Source organism: Periophthalmus magnuspinnatus, chromosome 8 (assembly GCF_009829125.3).
Source record: "Periophthalmus magnuspinnatus isolate fPerMag1 chromosome 8, fPerMag1.2.pri, whole genome shotgun sequence".
Lineage (NCBI taxonomy): Eukaryota > Metazoa > Chordata > Actinopteri > Gobiiformes > Gobiidae > Periophthalmus > Periophthalmus magnuspinnatus.
Window position 1 is genome coordinate 24,202,609 of NC_047133.1, and position 13,840 is coordinate 24,216,448.

The 13,840-nt window shown below is 39.2% G+C and overlaps 3 protein-coding genes across 3 annotated transcripts; 1 reads left to right on the forward strand and 2 right to left on the reverse strand.

Annotated features, from left to right (window-relative positions):
• Nucleotides 1–330: 330 nt before the first annotated feature.
• gipc1 (GIPC PDZ domain containing family, member 1) lies at nt 331–3,917 on the reverse strand. The gene is made up of 7 exons (XM_033971119.2): nt 3,731–3,917; nt 2,861–3,324; nt 2,594–2,779; nt 2,340–2,520; nt 2,092–2,204; nt 1,773–1,854; nt 331–1,693 (listed from the first exon to the last, which is right to left on the reverse strand). Exons 2-7 carry the CDS (start codon nt 3,152–3,154, stop codon nt 1,542–1,544), a joined length of 1,008 nt encoding a protein of 335 aa, XP_033827010.1. The 5' UTR covers nt 3,155–3,324; nt 3,731–3,917; the 3' UTR covers nt 331–1,541.
• Nucleotides 3,918–4,450: 533 nt separating this feature from the next.
• dnajb1a (DnaJ heat shock protein family (Hsp40) member B1a) lies at nt 4,451–7,638 on the reverse strand. The gene is made up of 3 exons (XM_033971352.2): nt 7,038–7,638; nt 5,980–6,554; nt 4,451–5,905 (listed from the first exon to the last, which is right to left on the reverse strand). Exons 1-3 carry the CDS (start codon nt 7,246–7,248, stop codon nt 5,675–5,677), a joined length of 1,017 nt encoding a protein of 338 aa, XP_033827243.1. The 5' UTR covers nt 7,249–7,638; the 3' UTR covers nt 4,451–5,674.
• A 657-nt stretch (nt 7,639–8,295) lies between these two features.
• On the forward strand, nt 8,296–13,824 carry tecra (trans-2,3-enoyl-CoA reductase a). Its single transcript, XM_033971122.2, has 12 exons — nt 8,296–8,729; nt 8,809–9,100; nt 9,666–9,717; nt 9,793–9,837; nt 9,953–10,056; nt 11,213–11,328; nt 11,445–11,550; nt 11,647–11,719; nt 11,811–11,854; nt 11,945–12,002; nt 12,106–12,194; nt 12,535–13,824. Exons 2-12 carry the CDS (start codon nt 8,933–8,935, stop codon nt 12,706–12,708), a joined length of 1,029 nt encoding a protein of 342 aa, XP_033827013.1. The 5' UTR covers nt 8,296–8,729; nt 8,809–8,932; the 3' UTR covers nt 12,709–13,824.
• The last annotated feature ends 16 nt before the right edge of the window (nt 13,825–13,840 follow it).

Genomic DNA, 13,840 nt, shown 5'->3' on the forward strand with positions numbered 1-13,840 from the left:
TCTTTCTAGTAAATGTCACCACCCTGTTCTTCTGGACGCAGTCTCAGTCAAAATCACGTTTACCTCAAGACTTTAGATATTTTTCAGAGACTATCATAAAAATAAAAATAAATATTCAGATGTTCATATGGTTATTCAGTGTCTATGGAAACTGTGTGATGGCCCTAGAGATGACCCTATTGAAGATGACCAATGGTGCTATCAGGTTCTCCATGGGTCTCATTACATTGCTGCTAATGCCCGCTGACACTCAAAGTGATATTACTGTGTGGGTAATGCCATGTATATTTCAAGATGGTACTGGGTAAAGAACAAACAGACACAAAGAGCTGCCATGTCACCGTTATTGTATTATAACCAGACATCGACAACAGTGTAGAATACAAAGCCATCAAAATAATGTGTTCTTCAGTGTTACAGTGTTATAGCATCATTTCCATTACATAATCCATGAAATCAAACAAAATGTAGTACAAAATAGTGTTTTGAAGTTCTGAATATACAGAGAGGGTAGTGAAAAGGCAACACCAAAATACTTTTGAGATGTATGTAATAGTAGATGCATAAAGAATTCATAAACATTTTTATGGAGGAAAGTCACCATGACTCATAATGGAGGAAGATTGACATCAATCTGACCTCGTAACAGTGTCATGCACCACGATGCATACTTTGGACAAAATGTAAAAATGACAAAAGGCATTTTGAATTTAGACTGTTTTGCACAATTATCCCATTCTTAAACTTGGCATCCTTTAATACTGCTCACTCAAATGCTGTAAAAACATTAGCGTTCTTTCAACAGTTTTAAAAATAAACACATTGCTTCATATAAAATGACCTTTAAAACACAGACATTGTAACATACTACTCCTTTCTTTCTGACCTTCAGAAAATGTAACACTGATTCCCGTTAACACCTTCAAATCTATGGGAATGTGCTCCTGCCTTTACAGCAATGCACTGTAGACTCTTATCTTCAATAGTCCACTATGATCCCAGTGCAACCACATATAACATTAAAAACAGCATAAACTAATAATGACAAAATATACCAGCACATGCATGGAACAACGTCACTGTATATTGAGGAGGTTGGGGCAGATGCCTTTTGCTATCCACCAAGGTACAGTGCTATCCCATTCACTTTTGTTTTTCAGCACAGTGCTACACAATGTGATGTTAAAAATATCAGATTTTCTTCACAATCTAAAATGTAACTGTGTGTTAGCCATTTTGTTTAATTTCTCCCATGTTATTTTCCTATCCATCATTATGTGTCCCTGCCAGCAATTTCAATAATAAAGCAAACAATTACGTGCAGGTTGGTCAAAGATTAATCTCAATTTGCAATTAGATTTGCGACAATTCTGGAAGACAAATAAAAACATCTAGAAGTCATCACAGTAACACTCTCCTCCCAATAAAACTTACAAAATCATATACTCTAAATAAAATAATAGGTAAACATAGCATAAAAACTAACAGAGGTGGAGTCTTAGTAGTGTTGAATGTAGTGGACAGATGTTGCTCCAATGAGGTTAAACTCGTCCAACCTTGGCGTCACCGATGGCCCCCCACACGTCGAAAACAAACTCGTCTGGGAACGCAAAGTCTCCCAGGGTTTCATCTAAAGCCTCTGCAAACTCATCAGGGTTCTTTTTGTCCTTCCCCAGCTCCACCATGGTTGCCGCTGTGGGCATGCAGAGCACAAGCACATTATGTAGCGAGCACAACATTAAATTCTGACATATATACAAACACGCACTTACCCAACTCGCTGTCTCTGATGCCCATGTAGCTCTCCAGTAAGTCATCTACTTTCTCAATGGCTTTTTCTTCAAATGCAGATGGCTGTCAGTGATAGTGGTAGAATACAATAGTTTACTATTATGACTTTTGCGAAATAATACAACTAATAAATTATATACAGCGTTGTTTCTTTGCATAATGTTTAGCTGAATTCTTTACCTACCTAAGGACAAGATGGAAACTGTTTAAATGTTGCCATTATTGCTTGCATTGCTTTCATTTATCAAGTTACCTAATGCATTGCTTTAACTTATTTCTTTTACATAAAAGGTCACTCACTAGTTCCTCCACTGTAGCAGGACCCTTTGACCGCAGTCGCAGGGTTCCTCGACCAGTGCCCAGCTGAATCCCTGATGCCGATCGAGACCCTCCTGATCTCTGGCTGATCATATCTGGAAAGAAATAATTTCATTTTTAGAAATTATAAAATCAAGTTGAACAGATAAGATATATTAAGAAATGAAAAGACACTGAATTTCAATAGCAAACAGTATAGTTAGTACAGGTTTAATCCTGTTTGTACCTACCAAAAGCTTTAAGTGGCTCAATCAGCCTGATGGTAAACTCTTTCCCTTTCGGCAGTTCTTTTAACATTTTGGCAACTTCATAATGTCGGCACCCGATCAAACGATGGCCGTTGATGGACTCAATCATGTCACCCACATTTATGACCTGAATCTGGTGTATGACACTGCCCTCACGTATTCTCTAGAGTTACAAAACAATATGAACAACATGAAATCTTTGAAACATGAACCCTTTTGAATAACCTCATGCTTACCTTAATGAAAGCATAGCCAGCTCCATTGTCAGTGATTGTCAGTCCCAGGGCATCTTCTCCTTTATAAACAATGATTTCTTTTTTCTGACCTTTTATATGAGCAAATATAAAGTCCTCTAGCCCAATCTGTCCTCCTAACAGTTTGTCCATATCTACTTTGTGAGTGTTCAGTGTGCAAAACATAATCTGCAGAGAGACACATACACAATTGAAGACATTTACACTCATCAGTTAACCTGATATCAAGTATAAGAAAAAAATATTAACCTCTGATGGTGGAATCCCAAAAGCATCCCCGATCTTGGCATACAGCTCCCGCACATTGCTAAAGCCTTCAATGCGCCCAGTGGGGCTGCCATGAGCGAGCTGGGTGTGGAAGATGAGTCTGGGTCTCATGCTGCTGGGGGGTGGGGGCAGACCCTCAGAGGTGGCCCCTTCTCCACAGCCTCCACCCCCGTCTAATCCATCCATCCCTGGCACGTTCAGGCCCCCACGAATGGGCTCGGCTTCTTCATTATCCACCAAAGAGGCCTTCTTCCTCCTTCCAATACCCAGGGGCATTATGTGGCTTTAAACCAGCTACAGGTGCTGGATAATATGGAGAATAACAATACTCCCAAAGAGCTTATGGGCTTGCTTAACCAGGCACAGTGTTCAACAAATCCATTCATTACAACAGCTCACATTGCTGGATCTTTCTAGTCCAGCAGCCCAAATTATTGCCAGTTTACCTGTAAAAGACAAAGCAAAAAATGATAACATTATAGAGGCAAACACATTTTAATATGATGTTACTCTGCATAAAACTAACAATTATCATACAAACAATAAAAATGAATGGTGGATTCTTGTGCGCCTCAACACATCCACTTTCTGAACATATGATGCTAATGTTAGCTGCTAGCTCTTGTTACAAAACATGCATCATATTTCAGTTCTTAACAATAAAACCCCTAATGCCCACATGAAATAATTACATCGCTGCTCTGTTAGGAAAGCTAAATAAATCTCAGCTGATCCCCGATTTAGATTTAGATGGCTTTTCGGTTTCTAATGTGAGTAAAATAGCTGAGATTAGTTAGCTGCCTTCACTGTTGCTAAAAGCGAGTAAACAGGACAGGCCAGGCACAGTCTTACCAGAGTTTTAGCGTTTTCTTTTAGCTTTGGTTTCCCGCTGTCAGATGTCAATGAAATAATAAATATTGGAAGGAGAAATTGGCTTGTGTGTCGGTCCACGTTGGTGATGGACTGCCTCGGTTTTGCCCAGTAAGGTAAGGAGCGTGTGTGTAGGTATGCCGCTACTGCAGATTAGCTTTCTGTCAGAGCACGGGTGGGTGTGTAACAATGGTGCGCTCCTGTGTCCGGAAAACAATGTATTAACTAAAATAAATGTTTAGTAGCCTTATTACTACACTTATCATCGCAAAATATGTAAGTGGATTATTGAGTTGTTCTTATTCTTGTTGTTTATTATAATATTATTCAAATTTCTCACTGTATTCATAGACTGTTGGCATACGTCTGAAAATATTAATAATCAATCATAATCATAAAATAATGAAAATACAACCTTTTATACTCTTAATTAAAATGTAGAAATAATGATCGTAAATAAGAGCGGCTGATTTTGGTTTAATTGCAACTTGAACACAAGAGGGCACTAGTGAACGCTGGACAGTCCTCTATATTATAAGGTTATACTGCACCCTAGTGGCTACACGTGGAAACTGCAACACAAACTTGCTTGAATTGGTTTATGTAGCCCCCAAGAGTTTGTACAATATTATGATATAGCTCAACTTAACCATTACTACACTACTATACCAAAATAGAAAAAAAAAAGCTCTGACAGGCTGATGTGGTTGCATGTTTAATATGGACACATAAACAGACACACAGCATAAGAAACAAACATTACTACAAATTTGTACCCCACCTAATTCAAATCCAAATTTAGACCTGAGAAATGTTCAGAAATGAAACATAAGCATGTGAAATGAAATAAGGCTTACACCTTTTTTCCTTTTAATCAGGAAATAGTTTAAATACCTTTTTAAAAACAAAAAGGTGAAACATTACATTTATGTTGTAGTTTCACAGCATGTTGTAAATTGCACTCCTATAGGAGCAACAATCAAAACAGGTTGTGTGCTTGTAATGTTCAAATGAACAAAGAAAAAACAGTCATTAAATGACTGGATACTGTTCACATGTTATACTTTTCCAGTTATAACATTCCCATATACGCTTTTACACCCTCAAAATAATATTAAGTGTTTAAGTTAAGATTTTATAGGTTATCTACTAAAAACCAATTACATGCTTCCAATACTATTAGACAAGATACACAATGAGTGGTGGAAATTTGGCACAATTTTTTTCCTATTTATAGTATCACTAAAATAATTAGGTTTAAAAAAAAAAATAAAAAAAAAATTGTGGAATTTTAAGACGTACAGAAAGGTGCATAATTGTCCAGTTCATGTTAAAAAGTCATACTTTTTTGTGTCCATTTTTGAGTTGTTCCACAGAAACTTTTAAAATATCAGCTGCAAAACTAAAGCCAACCAACAGATGGCATCTGTCACAGACCTGTAGTGCAGGTGAATATTGGAGTCAGATTAGTTTGGACCAAGTCCCACTGATCTGGTTGGAAAACTGCACAGCTGTGCCCTGTGATGAAGACAGAGCTAGATAGAAGCCCTTCACCTGAGGTACTGTGCACATGTGCTGGCAGCTCTTGCTGTGAAAAATCCTAGATTGCTGTGAAATCAAATCCTTGGTTACTTGGTGAAACTTGATTCTGCTTCAGTTCAGTCAAGGCTTTTTGCAGACTTTGTTTTTCTGCACCCAAACCATAGCCTACTTATAGCTAACTTGCACGATATTTCAGGAATCATTTTGAGGTAGATGTTAATACTGTTAAACATTGGCGGTTAATCTAACATCTAAAGTCTTTTAACCAACCCAAGAATGGGGACCTTTCAACAGCATGGATGCACAGCTTTTACCCACTCAAGCCTCAAGTTCAGGCAAAAGAAACATGGAAATGTGTCTGTGCATCAGTGTCTGGGACTGAAGTCACGGTGGAAGAATCTGCCTGAGTGCATCACGAGTGCTTTGGCCCAGTTTGTCTGGAAATTTCACTGAAAAATCCAAAATCATGTCTCCCCTTTTGTCTGGGGACTTTGAGAGTGGAAGACCCTCTCCCATAATGCGCTTCTTGGTGCCAGGTTTGACCACATCTCTGGAGGTGACTGTGATGGTCCGGCCATCAAGTGTTGGAGCATTGACTGTACAGCCACACAAGGCCTGGAAGATTCAAGAAAAGACCATTTAGTTTTATATTCACTTTAGTGGTTATAATTTAACATATTTTTACTTACTTCTCTTAGGGATATTTTAGCAGGGTATATAATATCAGAGCCATCTCTTGTGAACACTGGATGGGGCCTATCTTTGACCACAAACACAATATCTGCAGGAATGTTAGTGGGGGTTTCATCTCCCTCTTTTGGAAAAGTGATTTTTGTCCCTTCTTTCCAGCCCCGTTTAATGTCTACTGTCAAAATCTTATCTTCATTTCGCATAGTGCAGCCATCAGAGTTCAGTCTTTTCCTTGAAATTTTCATTTTTTTGGTGCAGCCCGAGTAGACCTCCTCTAGGCTTACATTCAGCTCGTGCACAACTGGAGGGTCCTTCTTTTTCTCCTGTGCTCTGCGATGACTTCCAGGATGAGCTTTGAATGATCTATGAAAACCACCCATGCCTCCCATTCCGAAAGCCGAAAAGGGGTCGTGAATATCCATATCTTCCTCCCCATTTTGCGCAAAGAATTGATCAAATGGGCTGTGACCACCGAAGAACTCCGCAAACATTGCATGAGGATCCCCGTGGAAGGTATAATTGAAGCTTGGACCACTGTGGGCACCACCTCCAGTGCCAGCATTACCCTTGAGCCCTGCAATGTGAAGCAAGCATTCATAAAGTTAAATTTAATGCGCAAACTATTTTATATCAATGCAATGATGTACATAAACCTTCAATATAGGCAAACCAATGATGCATGTATATATTTTATGCATCCTAACGTGCAAGCATTGCAACTACTGTGGAGTTAGTTTAAACATTATTATGAAAATGGACAACTGCTTTTAAGACTATTTGGGCCAGAGTTCAAAATGATGCATGGTTGAGATCGCCAAACAAGAATACTTGCACAGACAGCTAGGTGGATAGTACATGCAAGTCCCAGTTATTTCCAGTAGCTTCTATTGGCTACTTCTTTTGTGTTCACGCCCCTGCATTGTCTGGCCCCCAAACCATAAAAATAACAGTTGGTATGTAACAGACTGTAGGAAAACATAAGCATGATAAATACAGATATGAGTTGACTTCTGACAGCTGACAGCAGCAGAATTATCGACAGAAAGACAGAAATTACCTTCTTCTCCATATCGGTCATAGATCTCCTTTTTCTTCGCATCACTCAGGACGTCGTAAGCTTCAGCAATCTCTTTAAATTTGTCCTCTGCTCCCGGTGACTTGTTTTTGTCCGGGTGGAAGCGTAAAGCCTGTTTTCTGTACGCCTTTTTGATCTCATCTTCGGTAGCGCCTTTGGCTATGCCCAACACTTTGTAGTAATCTTTACCCATCACAACAAGCACGTTATGTCGCTAACGTTATATCACCTCATATATAAAGTCCAACGTAAGATAAAGAGTTGCACAAATGGTGTATGTGCAGCTCATCCAGCAGCATGTCCTCACAGCTCAGACCCGCTCCGCCGCAGCTGTCAGCGCTGCTCCGGCCATTGCAGCAGACCACGGGACGACTCCTGTCAACAAAGCTTTTCTTCGACAATCTGATGATGGCCTCGTGTAGATAGTCTTCTCTTATAAGCACCACAACGATGCGAGCACATGACATCGAAATGTGGGTCAAATTAATCGCTGAGCTGTATAACCATGCTGAGAAACTTCTGGAAGAAAATGCTGCTGGTGCTGATGGCGTCAGCTCCGCCCACTCATGACGACTTCCGGTTTGGCCGCAGACGCCGGTGGAGCGCAAATAACGTGAAAAGCGTGTTTGGTAGATTATAAAATCATATTTTATGTAGGGAAGGCAAGAAGAACACATACGTGCTTCACGTATGTTAACAAGACTAGAATGCACTTTTTGAAAGTAGTTATTATGTGAGTCTCAAATGAATATTTTCCTTGTAGTTTGGTAGATTCTCTAAATAATATTTACTATTTATTTATTTGACAGAGACGTGGCACAATAACTGTATTGCATAAACCAAAGAGCTTCAAGGTCATTTTCATCTGTCGCAATGCAATGGCAGTTATTGTTTTTCTTTCTTTCTGATAAAATTACATTCTTATGGTTATTGCCTTACAGTGTAAAATGTTTTGGATATTTTACCTGTATAATCATAGCTTATTAAAGCCTTAATTCTTTGCAAACAAATTACATGCTGTTTATTAATATATCATAACAAAACAGAAAAATAAAATGTTTTGGTCTTAAGCAAAACTGGAATGCCAGCCCAGAGATCACTGCTTTCTGAGTTGGACTCCTCCTCTTGGGTATTAATAGACCATAGAATACAGTTGGCCATGTGCAAAGATGAGATGACCGTGTGTGACGACACTCCCCACTGAAGTTCCCACAATCAGCACTTTCCTAACTCGCCCACACACTTGGCACAGTGTTTGAGGAATGCTACTAGATTATATTGTTTGTTGACTCTTGTAGTGCAGTAATTAACATGTGTCTTTGAGCTGGAGGTCAAAGCCATAGCAGACACAGGTGGTTGGGGGTCCTACAAAGTGTTGGCATGTCAAGGTCTTTCATCCCATGGATCAGTCCGTTAATGGCCCGTCAGGTTGTATTCGTGCATACACAAGAGCAGGCAGGAGCTTTGTCTTAAAGAGCACATTGGCATTTGTCACAGAATAGGGCGTATGTAGTTTCTCAAGGTTACTGCGCTCGTGCAGAGCAAATCAGGAGACTTATATTTAGCCTTGCAAATGGCGCTCTATGGATTATGTCTTGGGGCTCTCCAGTTTCGTCTTCAGTGCGTTTTGCTGCATGGAGGGGGGTTATGGACCCTGCATAAGCTGCCATTCAGGTAAGGCGCATATTCACTACTCTCTTCAGTCACTTTTGAACATAGCTACTGTTGACATTCTTTTTGTCCTTCTCTGCAGGGAAGAGTCTATTTAAGGAATCCAGCAGACCCTCTCAAGTTGGCCTTGTATGTACTGCAAAGGACAACTCTCACTGCTAGAACCATTCTCTTTCAAACAAGGCCTTTAGCATTTGGGATTAAAAATGGATGTACTAGCCCTAGAGGCCAAAAATGTAGGTACAGCAGAACCTGAAAAGAAGTCTGCCCCAAGGCCCAAACCGAAGGCTCCCAAAAAGGCCAAACGGATTGTGTACTTTGAAGTTGAGATCTTGGACGCTAAGACCAAGGAGAAACTTCTACTGCTGGACAAGGTGAGTGTCATATTACTATTATTTTTCATAGTGACCAGTAGCTTATGCTTCTGAGGCATGACAACTTTTAACATTTAGGAATGCATGCTGTCGTACAGTACCATTATAGACGCATCTAAAAATATCAATCTCTACAGTTTAACACCGTCCATAAGTTTCCTGACATGAAACAGCCTCTAAATATAATCTGAGTAGGAACACTTCACACTGCAGTCACAGCAGATAGATTTGCATGGACTACAAATCTCAGAGTGATCATGAGCCGATATTTTGTAGATAATGATCTTCTCTATGAGAGGCCTGGCCATTATCATTTATGTATTGGCTGAATGAGGCTGTTAGGAGGTGAGAAATCCCTCTTCATCTGTCAGGAATCTGCTGCTCCAGTCACAAAACAGGCTACAGCCACACAGTAAACTCATAATTAGTGTGAACATACATGTGTGTAAATGAAGCAAAGACTTAATAAATGCCCAACACCTGCCTGTGTTTTATGCCAAAATACTTTTGAATGACCTGTCATAAAGCAGACTCATCCTTTTATGAATGGTATGCTTGTTTGTAGGTGGAGCCAACTGCCACTATTTTGGACATCAAAGCTTTGTTTCAAAAATCAAGTAAGAAAACTTTTCGATAGAGATCATTATACTATAATCTATTTTTCTCAAAGTTTTTCCTCTTAACCCATACAGATCCAAAGTGGTACCCAGCTAGACAGTCCCTACGACTGGACCCAAGTATGTTTATATTATTGTTAAAAATAGATTCATCGTTATATAATTTTAGTGGTAGTTTAAAATTTCATATGTACAGTATTCATACAATGATGCTATAGGTCTTGTTGTTGTTCAGAGGGCAAGTGTCTTCGAGATGAAGATGTTCTCCAGACACTTCCTGTGGGAACCACCGCCAGCTTTTACTTCAGTGATCTAGGACCTCAGGTCACATGGGGCACTGTAAGTCCTCACACACCTGCACAACACAACTTAAGATGGGTGATTTTGCCTGAAAATAAAATTGACAATGTTTTTCTCCAAAAATTAAATTTTTGATTTGATTTTTGATTTCTCTCCACTAAAAATGCTCTGCAACTACAGAAAATCGTCAAAACTAAAAAGATTATGTTGAATCCCTTGGCCATTGTTTAATCTCATTCATTTATGAATGAGATTAAACTAATTACTGCATTAAACACGCAGCCCCAACATTTCATTTGACGTCATTTATTTCAGAGCAGTCAGTGCTGCATGAGTCTGTGCTAAACTTTAGTCCCTGTGACTGCACTGAGCAGCCTTTTTTGCATTTTAATGCAATTTCCAATGCAAGAAAGACATTTTCTTAAAAAAAAAAAAATAGATTTGCACTTTAGATTTGATTAATTGATTTAATTGTTTTTTTTGTTTTTGTTTTTTTGCTTTACCACAACTGCACATCACAACTGCACTCTGTCTTTATGTAATTGTACAAATATAAACAGGGTATGACATTACTGATGCGGCAATAATGTCCAAGGACTTGACCAGTCAGTGACATGGGATGTTACTTCATCAAAGGCACATCATAAAATGACATATATGGACCTCAGTGAATTTGAAATAGACTCTGATCGTATCTTACATAAATACCTGCCCCTGGAAAGAGATTAAGTCAATTTGATGTGGTTTGTTTTCCTTTCGCCGACTGCTGCTCTGAGTATGCTCTGCTCTGGGACACATAATCTCGTGGCCTAATTTTTGGTGGGTGTTTATCCTCTTGATCACCTCCTTACTCGCCCTGTGCCAGTGCCCCCAGCACTGCCCCCTGTCCCAGTGTAAAGCACTGTGCCTCTTCTGTGAGCTGCTGATTCAGAGATCACTCACACTGGCAGCTGCTGCACTTGATCATATCATTTGGAAATCTGCCATTACAAGCTCCGTATAGTCTCCATTTATAGCGTGTTATGTAATGTAAAATACAATACAGTCGTTTGTTTTTTGTACTGGATGTTTTGGGAGACAGTGGTTTGCATGCCCTCCTCTTACACAATGGGTTTTCTGACTTCTTCACTATCCGAAAACACCATCTCCATAGGTAAGCTTTACTCTGACTCTGTGTTTTGTCTGCATGCTGTAGGTATTTCTGACCGAGTGCGCAGGCCCGCTCATCATCTATCTCATGTTCTACTTCCGCCTCCCTTTCATATATTCACCCAAATATGACTTCACCAGCAGCAAGCACTGGGTCGTACAGTGAGTGATTTGTTTTTTATTTATTTATTTATTTGTTTATTTTTTATCACAATCCTTGACTTTACCTTGATGTCTACATTTTGCTTTAATTTTGTTTTGAATGTGTTATACCACAGTTTGGCCTGTATGTGTCACTCTTTCCACTACATCAAGCGCATTCTGGAGACGCTCTTTGTCCATCGCATCTCACATGGGACTATGCCACTCAGAAACATATTCAAAGTGAGTGTGCATAATACAGTAATAACATTTGTTATTTTTGCTGTTTATTTATTTATTTATTTTTTCTATTTTTATTTCTAAACACATTTCTTTCAGAACTGTGGTTATTACTGGTGCTCTGCAGCTTGGATGGCCTACTACATAAACCATCCACTCTACACTCCGCCCTGTGAGTCCTCATCTCAATGCACAGAATAAGACTGATGAGACTTACATTTTTTTGGCTCTTTTATGTTTGTTTCTTAATTTTTTCCTCTTAGATTATGGTCAGCAACAGGTGAATACAGCTTTTTATATTTTCCTGGTAAGAATGAGATTATATTTATAAATCTTTGCCCATAGTTTCAAAATACACTTGCCTTGTGTAATATATGAAATTTTCCTCTTTTAACAGTTTTGTCAATTGGGGAACTTTTCAATCCATGTAGCTCTCCGGAACCTCAAATGTCAAGGTAAACCAGAATTAGTATTATCCATGTTACGAATGCTCATGTTTGTAGTGTAACTGCAGTACTGCTGGTTAAGTGAGTGCATTGTTGATATACTCTTCCATAGGGTCAAAGGTTAAGAAAATTCCTTACCCAACAAAGAATCCTTTCACCTGGATTTTTGCCCTGGTCTCATGTCCAAACTACACCTATGAGGTAACCACATCCATGCTCTCTACAAACAAATAAAGAAATGAATAATTTAATTAATTTAATCAGTAGCCTAGACATGATACTGTTCCAATACTTTTACCAACCCTAAAACTTTATACAGACTTTGGCTCATAAACATGTAAATACCTTAAGTGTAATTTATAGTAAATCTTAAGTCCATGCAGAAAGTGGGTTGCTGCAAAGGCTTATCATGACTGTGCCATTAAGTTACTGTTGGCAGTGTATTTCTATTGTTGAAACATGTTATTGTGATACTGCCACCTACTGGGGAACCACCTGTGCTCGTTCAGTCACGTTTCATGTGTAAACTTGTTGTGTGCAGCTGGGCTCTTGGATCGGCTTCACGGTGATGACCCAATGTGTGCCAGTGGCTTTCTTCACTGCGGTGGCGTTCATCCAGATGACCGTGTGGGCCAAGGGCAAACACAGGAGCTACTTAAAGGAGTTCAGAGATTACCCCACTCTGCGCTCCTCCATCCTGCCCTTCATCTTGTAGAGCCAGGAACAAACAGTGGCCTATAGACCTCTTTATGTCGAGCAGAAATTGACCATAAACCACTTAGAGATGTGCCAAAGGGAAGCGCAGCTGTGGTTGTGGCCTTCAATGGGATTTTGAGTAAAGTCTTAATTTATGTTTTAGTAGTGCATAAATGTCTATGTATTCTATGTCCCATGAACATGAATAGGCCTAAAAGTATTCAGCCTTTGCAAATAAGTTATTTTGGCTACCTCATATGTTTTTTTTAATTAATTATCCCATGTGACTATATAATCAATACAACAGTTCATCAATCTCATTTTTTTCTGTGGGTGCCCCAACAAGTGACATGCTTGTCTTAGACTAACATGTACCAAATGTCCATGTTAGTCATGTTAGACGCACTAAGGAAACCTGTCAAGAGCACTGGGTCACTGCGGTGCAGAGACCAGGAAACCCTCTCCAGATATTCAGAGCCAGCATGTTGGTCAACTGGAGTCACATTTTGTGCATGTCTAAGGTTTAGATTCACGGGGAAACTGAAGCATCAGGGAAAATAATAACAGAGAGAGAACATGTTAGCTCCATACGAACAGACATGGGCTGGGCATCAAACCAGTGATGACCTTTTTCAGGTGAGACTGCCAATAAGACTGGATGTTGAATTGACCCTTGTAATTATAAATTACAAAACCAAAGGACAGTGGTATCTAAACTGTATTTTCTTGTTCTTTTCAAAATTAGATATTGCACTGTTTTTAGTACCATATCCTGTGCAATCTAAAAATCTTTTCAGAACTGAAAAAGCAGGCTCCTGAAATGCATTATTGAAATGGTGTGCAGCCTGGAGCTGACATGTGTGGCCCTGTGTGAATGATGATCAGAATGACCTTCACTCTGTGATCGTCAAATTAGTCTTGGATTTTAAATGTATCGCTGTTTTCAGCTTTGCCTGTTCCCCATTTATGGATACACTTAATACTGTTTCAGAAAGGCCTTAACCAAGCATTTTCCTCTGCTTGGTTATCAACATTAAATTATCATTGATATAACAGAGGAAATCAATCTGTTTACATGTGTTTTGTCTTTTTCAAATTGTGCGTTGGTTTGGGAGTATATATGGTATATTAGTGTAAAAAAAAAAATAAAA

What these genes read in the sequence shown, in the direction of transcription:
- gipc1 (XM_033971119.2), bottom strand. Translation starts at nt 3,154, where the DNA reads ATGCCCCTGGGTATTGGAAGGAGGAAGAAGGCCTCTTTGGTGGATAAT. An exon ending in TTGGGATTCCACCATCAGAG is followed by an intron (nt 2,780 to 2,860) that starts GTTAATATTTTT and finishes GTCTCTCTGCAG; the next exon opens with ATTATGTTTTGCACACTGAA. An exon ending in CTGGCTATGCTTTCATTAAG is followed by an intron (nt 2,521 to 2,593) that starts GTAAGCATGAGG and finishes TTGTAACTCTAG; the next exon opens with AGAATACGTGAGGGCAGTGT.
- dnajb1a (XM_033971352.2), bottom strand. Translation starts at nt 7,248, where the DNA reads ATGGGTAAAGATTACTACAAAGTGTTGGGCATAGCCAAAGGCGCTACC. An exon ending in TGACCGATATGGAGAAGAAG is followed by an intron (nt 6,555 to 7,037) that starts GTAATTTCTGTC and finishes TTCACATTGCAG; the next exon opens with GGCTCAAGGGTAATGCTGGC. An exon ending in CTAAAATATCCCTAAGAGAA is followed by an intron (nt 5,906 to 5,979) that starts GTAAGTAAAAAT and finishes TGAATCTTCCAG; the next exon opens with GCCTTGTGTGGCTGTACAGT.
- tecra (XM_033971122.2), top strand. Translation starts at nt 8,933, where the DNA reads ATGGATGTACTAGCCCTAGAGGCCAAAAATGTAGGTACAGCAGAACCT. An exon ending in TCCACTCTACACTCCGCCCT is followed by an intron (nt 11,720 to 11,810) that starts GTGAGTCCTCAT and finishes TTTTCCTCTTAG; the next exon opens with ATTATGGTCAGCAACAGGTG. An exon ending in GTCCAAACTACACCTATGAG is followed by an intron (nt 12,195 to 12,534) that starts GTAACCACATCC and finishes TGTTGTGTGCAG; the next exon opens with CTGGGCTCTTGGATCGGCTT.